Here is a 10,120-nt window from a genome sequence, read left to right as displayed (position 1 = left end):
CCCCTGGGCGGCAGCACAGACTGCAGGTCCACGGGCTCTTCCCACAGCCTCCTAATGCCACGGGCACATCCCCCGGGGCTCCCTAGCAAGGCCTGTGGCCCAGCTGCCCCGGGGCTCTGGAGACTGCTCTGTGCCAAGTGCCCCTGTACCCAGCTGGGCCCAGAGCCCCTCTGCATCCCTTTGGAGCAAGGCAGCACCTTTGCACTGCACCCAGCCCAGCCCAGATGGCTGCAGCCACAGCCCTGGTCCTGGATCGCATTCGCCCTCCCAACTGCCGTGTGGCGCGGGGAGCTCAGGTTCCCCGCGGCGTCATGCGGGTCGAGGCGCTGACCCAGTTCCGGGCACCGCGGGAAAGCGGCTGTTGCTGGTGCTGGCAGCCGGGAGCCAGGTTGGGCAGGGCTGGGATGGGCAAGAGCCTGGTCCCTGCAGGGCTGAAGGCAGTGGTGTGGAGGCAGAGGCTGGCGCAGGGGGGGGGGTGTGGTCCTGCCACAGGCATGGGGCTTGCTGGGCCCAGGGGCCTTCCCTCTGCACTCCTGACCTGGCTGCCGGGCCTGGGGGCTGGGGGCTGCTGCCCCGTGGCCATCCCCACCCTCCCCGTCCCTGGTTCCAGCCCCCCAGGTGCAGACCTGCTAGCTCAGCAGGGCCCTTGCTGTCTCTGGCCCTGCCCTAGTCCCAGGGCCCATGGGGGCCCAGCTGAGGGGTCTCGGGGGCAGCGGGCCACCCAGCTCCAGCCCTGACCCCAGCTCTGACAAGTGGGGCTCTGCAGCCCTGTGGAAGGGCCACGCTGGGCTTCTGTTGCCCTGCATCCTGCAGGCTGGGCCTGACCAACCTGGGAGCTGGAGCCAGAGCTGTCCCACTCCAGCCACGGCTCTGTGTCCAAGTGCCAGGAAACCCCAGACCCAGGCCTCAGCGTGGCCAGAGGGGGAGTAACCGTGGCCGGACAGGGGCTCCAGTCAGCCCTCTGCAGGGGCCCAGTGCTGTGGGCAGGGGTAGCTGTTCACACCCGTGACCCCATGCCCTGGGGCCTGGCAGGGCCATGCACAGCTTTGTGGTTCCTGGTCCTGGTTCAAATCCAGCCCTGCAGCCTGTGGAAGGGGCAGCACAGCGGGGATGGGCAGGTATGCCCCCCCACACCCCCCCAGTTCATCTGCCCCTGGTTCCCAGTGCCCTCCCCACCAGTGCCACTGTGCTGCGCTCCCAGCCTCTCTTCTGCCCTCCCCGTTCCCCTCCCGCCCTGGAGCCTGGGAACCAGGCCCTGGGTCTTTCCAGCCTGGCCTTGGCGAGGGGCCAGCCTGGGAGGCGTCTGCTCCATTGTCCCTGCTGACGGGGACCCTCCCCTTGCTGCCATAAATCAGCCTGGGCCTGGCCTGGCTCGGCCAAGCCTGGTGGGCGGAGGCCAAGGAGCAACTCAGAACTGGGGCAGGGAGCAGCAAGCACCCTGGGACCAGTGTGGACCCCAGTTCCTGGCCCTCCCCAGCCTGCTCCCGCCAGAGCTGCTGCGGAGGGGGAGGGTTGTCCCACGTGGGAGCTGCTTGCTGGGCCAGTGGCCTCAGTAAACAGGAAATCCACAAGTTGTTCCATCTCCTTTTTGGGAGCGAATCCTTGCGGGCCAGGCTGGGGATTCCTGCTCCGTTACTCATGCCACAGCCCCAATACCACGCCAGGCCATGTGCTGCAGGAGGCATCCTGGCCCCACTGACCTGGGGGTGTGTGCGGGGTCCCCGGGCTGGCTCAGGGCTGGGTGCTGGTGCCAGGTCTGGGCTGTGTTGTGTGGTTGAGAAGCATGCAGTACTCTGGGGCTGGAGGGGCCTGAATGTGCTGGTATCAGTGTGAGACCCTGGGGTGTCCTGCCTGTGGCGCGGGTCCCCAGCCTCAAGCATGTCCCTGTGGGGCTGGCAGGGGTAAGGGCACTTGGGCAGCACAGTGGGGTGGGCGACATGGCGTGCCTGCAGAGGCGAGCATGCAGGGACAGTCGGTATCTCTGGGGAAGCGGAGGAGGGGGTGCAGAGCTAGGAGCGTTTGGCACGGCCACCACATGTTCAGGGACAGGAAGACCCGTGTCCCCAGTGCCCGTTACCCCTGGGACTCGCTGCTGCCTGGTGCTGCACGTGATTTGGGGTGTTGGGGGGGGGGGCTCAGTGCCAGGCTGTGGAGGGTCCTTGGTGCTCAGCCGGTCTCCCAAGGGGGAGGCAGGCCTGGGGCACAGTCTGTGCCCCCCTGCAAATGTAGGGCCAGGTCTGGGTGTTCAGCCATCCCCAAGGCCGAGTCTGGGCAGGGCCCGGCAATGCTGAGGTGACCCTGGTGCTGCTTCCCCCCAGGCTGAGGCAGAGGTGGCCTCCCTGAACCGCCGCATCCAGCTGGTAGAGGAGGAGCTAGACCGGGCCCAGGAGCGCCTGGCCACTGCGCTGCAGAAGCTGGAGGAGGCAGAGAAGGCAGCTGATGAGAGCGAGAGGTGAGTGGCGGGGACAGGAGGTGCCCCCAGGATGCTTCTCACCCCCCATCTCCCAGCGACCAGGTTCCTGCCCAATCCTATCCTGGGGCTTTGGGTCTCCGGGGCAGCCACAGCTTGGGGGTTAGGGTTTGGGTTGCCAGAGGCTGACGGCCTTTTGGGTGACCAAGGCCATTTGGGGTCCAATAGGTCTTCTCTCTCCAGAGCCAGCAGCTTCTAGTGTAAAGGTCCCCAGTGTCCCCAGAGCAATGTGTGACCCTGCAGTGGCAAGAAGGGTGGCCTGTCCTGCATCCTCTGACCCTCCTGTGGGGCATTGACTGCATCATCCTTACACTCCAGAGTCACTGCCCTAACACTGTTCTGGCACGAGGGCGGGGAAGATGGAGAGACAGGCAAAGGGGAGCGAGGGTGTGGCTGTGGGAGGCTGGGAGGGAGGAGAGCAGAGGGCAGGATGAACTCAGGCCATTGGGTAAATTATACCTGAGCATGGCGAGGAGCCAGTCCTGGCCATGGGAACCTGGCTAGTGCCCCGCTCGCCCTGGCCAGGCGAGAGGCTGCACTCCTGCAGGCGCCTCAAAGGACAGACATGGGGACCAGCCCGTGGCTGTGCTGAGGCATGGCTGCCAGCCCTCACCCTGCCCTGGGGATGCAGCTACATTGCTGGGCCGTGAGCCTACACCAAGGGGCCGTGCCAGCTCCGGGACGCTAGCTTGGGCTCTGTCAGCTCCTCCCCTGCCCATGGCACTGTAGGTCCTGGTGCCACCCCATCACTCGCTAAGCAGAAGCTCCCTAAGGAGGGAGATGGCCTGGGTCTGCTGGGGGCCGTGGGTATGGGTGGGTCTCCTGCTGGGGCTGCTCTGGCAGGCTGGAGGTACGTGGGGTGAGCCGTGTGCTGCATGGGTCGTGGCAGTGATGGTCGGGTCTGGGTTCTCATCAGGGGCATGAAGGTCATCGAGAACAGGGCCATGAAGGACGAGGAGAAGATGGAGCTCCAGGAGATGCAGCTGAAAGAGGCCAAGCACATAGCGGAGGAGGCCGACCGCAAATACGAGGAGGTGAGCATCCGACCACAAGCCCTGGGGCCACAGCTCCCGTCAAGGGGCCTGTGCCCAGATCCCTGGGTCTGCCCCTGACACCCCTTCCCCGGGGAGAGCTCCAGAGAGAGCAGAGCCCACCGAAGCAGCTCCTGCCGTGGGGTCCCCTGTCCAGCCCACGTGGTACCCTCTCTCCTCATTGCCTGCACCTCTGCAGCCAGGCCATGCGCCTGCCACTAGGGACACCACTCATTGCACCCCCGGCCTGTGTGCTGGGGGGTCCCTGCCACCCTTCCTCATTCATGCAGACGTACGCGTGCGCTGCCCCTGGGCCCCACATGACCCTGGCTGTGCGCATAGGCACCTGGGGTAACCTGCCCCTCTGCTGTTGCTGACAGGTTGCCCGCAAACTGGTGGTCATTGAGGGGGAGCTGGAGCGCTCTGAGGAGAGGGCAGAGGTTGCAGAGAGGTGAGTGGCAACGCCCGCAAGATCTGGGGGGGATCGACCACATGATGATTGCAGGCCCAGTGGCCGCCTCCACCCCCAAGCTGTGCAGGGACCCCAGTCAGGCACTAGCCTGGGAGCCCAGTGCTGCTAGTCCACCCAGCCCAGCTGGCCTGGGCTCCAAGGGTTCCTGGGGCTGGGCCTGGCCCAGGACCCCTGCACTTCCTGCCTGGCCACCAGACCTGCCCCACGGCTGTTCTGTCCTGTCTCGTCCTCTTGCCCAGCTGGGGCCCAGGTGTGAGGAGCGAGTGTTTGACCATGTTCTCTGCTCGGTTCCCCACCTCCCCACGATGCCCCCTCCCTGCAGCCGTATGAGGCAGCTGGAAGAAGAGCTGCGGACCATGGACCAGACCCTCAAGTCCCTGATCGCCTCAGAGGAAGAGGTACTGGGCAGGGCCGGGAGATGCTGCTTCCTCTGCCCCTCTCTGTTCCTCTGGCCTCCTCTCTCCCCTCATCTCTGCACAAGGATCTCGGCTTCCTGCTCCTCACTGTCCTGCAGCTGCCTTGGGCCTGGGCCCTGGGGCAGACGGGTGGAGGCAATGCCTGGAGCTGGGTGCTGGTGTGGCCGCACCTGGAAGCCTCATGGCCTGTCCTCCCCAGTCTGGCCCCCCATTGCAGCCCTCTGGGGCTATGGAAGGAGAAACCTCTGGGTTGGGGTTCGCATCGGTGATGGTTACAGGTTCCCATGTACCTGTCCTGGCCACAGCTGAACAGGTGACCCACCCAGGCCTTTGCCCCTGCCCACAAAGCAGCCTGCTCCCCTGGGCTGTATGTGTGCATGTGGCTGCTGGACTCTCCTGGACCTGAGTGGCTGCAGGAGAGCAAGGACGACTGTCACAAGGGCACCAGACATGTGGACGCAGGGCACGGGCCATGGCAGCTGTCGCTTCCTCTCCACCCAATTGCACCGGTTTCTGTCCTCTGAACTTGTTCTCTTTTTCTCTCCTTTCCTTCCTTCCTTCCTTTGCTCCCTGCTCCCTCTCTGCTGTCCTCTCCCATGCTGTCTCCTCTGCTGTCCCTTGCCCCTGGGATGTAGTAAATGTGGGGACCTAGAGGAAGAGCTGAAAATTGTCACCAACAACTTGAAGTCCCTGGAGGCCCAGGCCGACAAGGTAGGAGCCGGCCTGGCAGCAGTGCCTGCCCCTGGGGCTAGGAGGGGGTGAGCGTTGGGGGGCAGAGTCCCTGTGCAAACGGGAGCCCGGTGCTGCAGGGCTCACACGTGTTTCTCTCCACAGTACTCCACCAAGGAAGACAAATACGAGGAGGAGATCAAGATTCTAACAGAGAAACTGAAAGAGGTGAGAGGCCCTGGAGCAGAGTGGGGAGGGCATGGACCCTGCCTGGGCACCTGGACCAGTGGCCACCCTGGGTCAGCAAGCCCAAACCTGGGTGTATCCAGACCCTTGTCCACAGTTCCTATCACCCCTGCAGTGGGCAGGTGACCCACATGCCTGCAGGGGCCAGCCCCAGCCCTGGGCACCAGGGTGGGGTAGGTGCCACTGTTCTGGAGTGGAGCCAGATTGCTGCCGGCCCTGTGAGGGGCAGAGCCAGGGTCTGAACCCCACTCTGTCTGGGGTTCCAGAGCTGAAAGACTGCCGCAAGACTGGCAGGGGGGTCCAGGTCCACCCAGACCTTGGATACAGCAAATCAGGAAGAATCCGCTCCCAAGAGACTGGGAAGCAAGTCCCAGGGTGGGTGCAGACAACCTGGCAGTACCCAGTGCCAGGACAAACCAGGTCCAGTCCTGCATCGGGATCCATGCATGCGCAGTGCTGGTCCGGGGCCTGCTCCTGCCTGCCGCAGCTGCCACCCCCCGTTGGCCCTGGAGCTGACACCCATTTCCCACTGCAGGCTGAGACCCGAGCGGAGTTTGCAGAGCGCTCGGTGGCGAAGCTGGAGAAAACCATTGATGACTTGGAAGGTAACGCACCCCTGATGAGTAGAGCTGTTCCCGGGTCTCAGACCCCCGGGCATGTGCCCAGTCTACTTCACTCATGCTCGCAGGGAGGGGGCAGGGCGCTGAGGGGTGCCAGACAGGTGAGGAGGGTCTGCCCTGGCCATAGCAAGGCATGTGGGGGACCCCAGGGTGCAATGGGGCTACATGGAGGATGGAAGCAGTTTTTGCAGCCATGGGGAACGGGGTGGGGGGCCGTGACTAATGTGGCAGCATGGGGGAGCTTGGGTCAGGGTTGGGAAGGAACCCCTGCCCCTGAGGGTAGAAACTGGCCCCCAGAGCAGCTGTACTGCCCCATTGGGGGAATTGGACTGGGGTGGTTCAGACAGGGCTGATTCTGGGCCGGGCAGACCCCTGGCGGGCCCAGCAGGCGGGTTGGCCCAGGGCACAGGCCGCAGGAAGGGGTGATGGGGGAACGTGCTGGGGAGGAGGTGGGGAGCGCGGGGCCCCTGGCAGCCACGGGGGCCTTGCCTGCCCGTGCCAGGTCTGTGTGTGTGTGAGCACGTGTGGCCTGCCCCTGCCCCAGCCCCGTCCCCCTGCACTGGGGTCTCTCACTCTCTCACATTCACTCTCTCTCTTTCTCCCACCACTCCCTGCCCCCCGCACCCCCACTGTCCTGCTCCGCCCCACACTGTGCCCCTGCGCCCTCCTCCTGCCTGCAGACGAGGTGTATGCCCAGAAGATGAAGTATAAGGCCATCAGCGAGGAGCTGGACAATGCACTTAACGACATCACCTCCCTCTGAGCCACTTGCGCACCAACGCCCTGCTCTGCCCTGCCCGTCTGTCCATCCGTCCTGCCCCCACCTGCCTGCCTGCCCGCCCCTGGGTCACCCTGGCTGCTCCCCACCCAGCCCCCCTGCCTGCCTGCCTGCCTGTCCATCTGTCTGTCCTCTCTCTATGTCTTCAGGCCCCAGTGCTGTCAGGTGTGAGTGCTCAGGCGAGGGGCTGGGAAGCTCCTGGGGGGTAGGGGGGAGACCTGCTTTGTGTTGCTGCCTCCTGTCCAGGGATTCCCCCTCTGTCAGCCACAGCCTGGGGGAGGTGCTGGGTGTAGGGGCCCACTGGTACAGCAGGAGGGGCCCCCACCGCCTGCCCTGCTGGGAGGCCAAGCCCTGGGGCTCAGGGCAGCTGTGCAGGGGGCAGGGGAAGCAGGAGCCATAGCCCAAGCAAGGTGCTCACAGTGGGGCTGGGAGGGGACGACTGGGGCTCCGTGTCATCCAAGCACATCCGCCTGCTCAGCCACTGTTGGGGCTGACCTGGCCAGAAGCCACGTCCCTGCTGTGGTGGGGTGGGGGCTGCCCTGGTGCTGCTGCATCCTCTGTCCTCTGCCCATCGCTGTTTCATTTGCATCTCATGACTTTTCCTTTCTCTTCTGTCCCACTGAGTTGGTCTCAATAAAGCATTCTCTTTCCTCCGTTTCTCCTTGGTTTCTTCATGCTGCTGCCTCCCTCCCCCTGCTCCTACTCTCATTTCCACTGCTGTCTCATTCTCATGCCTGCCCTTGGCCTAGGAGGGAGCCCCGGGGCAGGACAACAGCTCCTGCGAGGGCCCACACTCGTGGGGTCAATCCTTCTTCCCTGTCCTGTGACTCCATCACTGCTGATGTGGTCCTATCCCCTGCTCTGCCCAGGAGTTGCCCCAGACACAGCTCCTGTCAGCCTGCCTGGCCCCTGCCCCAGTGCCTGGTGGGGGACAGTACCGGTGTCTCCTTGAAGAGGGGAAACTCCCCCGTGGGGTTCAGCTTTGCACTCTTGGCCCAGAGCTCAGCTCAGTGTCAGTTTGGATCTCCCCCATGCAGTCTGCCCCACCACGGGAACGGGTTCACCCCAGCCAGGATGAGCTAAACCCCCACCCAGATCTGCCTCTCGCTGCAGGCTCTCTCCAGGCCACACTGCTTCTCCTTTGAGGCAAACACAGGTCCCTGCCTGGCTCTGGTCTCCGCTGATGTGACTTTCTCTTGCACTAACGTGACTTTCTCTGCACTAACACTCTCCTCTCTTTCTCTCTCTTTCTCTTTCTCTGCTGCTGCTGCTGCTGACACCTCTGTTTTCCATAGAGCGCTCCCGGCAGGAGGCGGAGAAAAACCGTGTTCTCACTAATGAGCTGCGGGTCATCCTTAATGAACTTAACAACTGAGCAGGGAATCCGTGCCCCAGCTCCCTGGCTCTGCTCCTGCCATTGGCCTGTGCCCGCTGGGTTGAACCCTCCTTGGCCCCCTGCCTCTCCGACCACAGCCCAGGCTGCACCGATGCCACGTTCCCGCCCAGTGCCACAGGCTCTGCCCACTCCCTCCTGTTGGCTCTGGGCTTGCTGCCTTGCACCGCAGTCAGCCTGTGGCTCTGTGCGCCCCGGAAAGGAGCCTGTCCTTGCCACGGCCAGACCCAGAGGCCCCTGCCCTGTTGGGCAGCCCCAGCGTGGGACGGGATGCCCAGCTGGCTGAGAACCCTCAATCCTGCCTGCCCAAGTGCAGGGCCCCCCAGTCGGAGGATGGCAGCAGCCCGTCTCCACCTGGCACAGCCAGGAATTCCTTAACAGGCCACGCGCGGGCAGAGCTCTCTTCTGACCACAGCCAGCCCTTGCAGGCCCTGCCTCTCCCAGGGTTGCTCCAGGGTGGCGGTAGGACTGTGGACTGACAGGGAAGAGCTCCCTGCTACCCTGGGGGGGTCGGATTCGATGATCTATTGAGGTCCCTTCTGACCCTAACATCTATGAATCTATGAAAACCTAGCCCCAGCCAGGGGGCTGTGGGGCAAGACCAGGGGCTCTTGATGGGGTGCCCAGCTGGAGGGTTTTTCTCTTTTTCAAGGAAAGTTTTTTGTGTTCCAAGCCAAATCAGTTCCAAGTCTGTGAGTCATTCGAGAACCATAAGTGACCCTGTTACCAGCAAACAGCCTCCACTCCCACCTGGGGCTTCAAATGCTTCTAGATAATTTGGCAGGCATCCTGTGTGCAGGCCCAAGCCCAGAGGCTTAGGGTTCAGATGCCCCCAAGTTTCACTTGCCCTCAACCATATGGCCACAGGAGCAAGCTAGCAGGAGGTGCTGTAGAAGCAGGGCAGGGATGCTGGCCAGGAGAGAGACTTCCAGCTGCTCTGGCCCTAGCCTGCCCCACCAGGGCAGAGGCTGTAGAGCTCAGGATGGGACTACCCTGGTGCACTGACATGTCAGGGAGTCGGACAGTGCTCTAAGCTGCTCCTGGCCTGGCCTCTCCCAGGACTGGGTGCGGCAGGGAGCCCGGGGCCCTCGACCCCCATCTCCCAGCGCTGGGCGTTGTGCGGCGCCCGGGGCCCTCGACCCCCATCTCCCAGCACTGGGCATTGTGCGGCGCCCAGGGCCCTCGACCCCCATCTCCCAGCACTGGGTGCTGCAGGGAGCCTGGGGCCTTTGATCCTGCTGTCTGGCAGGGGGGCCACGGGCTGTCTGCGCAGGCTGCCCCAGCCCACTCTGTGCAGGACAGCTAGAAGTAGTCCTGCAGCTCCGTTCTTTCTGCTGTCCTGTCCTGTCCTGTCCTGTCTGCCTCTCCTGAGCTGCTGTCTCGCTCCTGCTCCGCGTGGATCAGCTCAGGGCAGGGCCCCTCCTGTGCTGGCCCTGGGCTCTGCAAGGTAGGACGCGCTGTGGAGGGACTGGGCCCTGCTAGGGAGGTGCTGAGAGGGTCAGCTGTGCTCCGATCCCCACTTAGTCTCCCAGCTGCTGCGGCCGGGCCGCTCTGCCAGGCGGGCAGCGCGCTGCTGCCAGAGCACCGCTGCGCCCCAGGCGCTGCTCCGGGCATGTGGCCATTGCACTGACGTGTGCATTCGTGTGTGTGTGTGTGTGTGTGTGCGCGCGTGGCTGGGTGTGCGTGTCCGGACGATGGTGTGGTGCCGCACGGCGTGTCTGGCCGGGTGCGTGTGGGCGTCCCTTGTGCTTACAGAGAACCTGGCCAGTGCCAAAGAGGAGAACGTGGGCATCCACCAAGTGCTGGACCAGACCCTGCTGGAGCTCAACAACCTCTGAGCCGCCCGCGCGGCTGCAGGGCACGGAGCGCCGCGCCGCGCCGCGGCCAAACGCACACCCGGGACGAGGGCGCCGCGCCGCGCCGCGCCGGCCCAGGGCGCCCGGACACCCGCCCCGCCTCTTCCCTCATTAAAGCAGTTTGACAAACGCTGGCTGGCCGTGTCTGTGCTGGGGGCGGCGGAGCCCC

General features: G+C 64.5%; 1 protein-coding gene across 1 annotated transcript in view; it reads left to right on the top strand.

Annotated features, from left to right (window-relative positions):
* Nucleotides 1–10,081, top strand: part of LOC102387235 (tropomyosin beta chain) — a gene marked incomplete at its 5' end in the record, with an annotated part of 12,821 nt that extends 2,740 nt beyond the window's left edge. The window contains 7 exons of the mRNA XM_025194991.1: nucleotides 2,319–2,452; nucleotides 3,387–3,504; nucleotides 3,882–3,952; nucleotides 4,296–4,371; nucleotides 5,224–5,286; nucleotides 5,840–5,909; nucleotides 9,851–10,081. Coding sequence (XP_025050776.1) covers nucleotides 2,319–2,452; nucleotides 3,387–3,504; nucleotides 3,882–3,952; nucleotides 4,296–4,371; nucleotides 5,224–5,286; nucleotides 5,840–5,909; nucleotides 9,851–9,933 — 615 coding nt within the window. The remainder of the gene's footprint in view (nucleotides 1–2,318; nucleotides 2,453–3,386; nucleotides 3,505–3,881; nucleotides 3,953–4,295; nucleotides 4,372–5,223; nucleotides 5,287–5,839; nucleotides 5,910–9,850) is intronic.
* Nucleotides 10,082–10,120: the final 39 nt, after the last annotated feature.

This window comes from Alligator sinensis, unplaced genomic scaffold (assembly GCF_000455745.1).
Source record: "Alligator sinensis unplaced genomic scaffold, ASM45574v1 scaffold1970_1, whole genome shotgun sequence".
In the NCBI taxonomy this organism is placed as follows: Eukaryota; Metazoa; Chordata; order Crocodylia; family Alligatoridae; genus Alligator; species Alligator sinensis.
The sequence above is the reverse complement of the archived record's forward strand: the minus strand, read 5'-3'. Positions and strand labels throughout refer to the sequence as shown.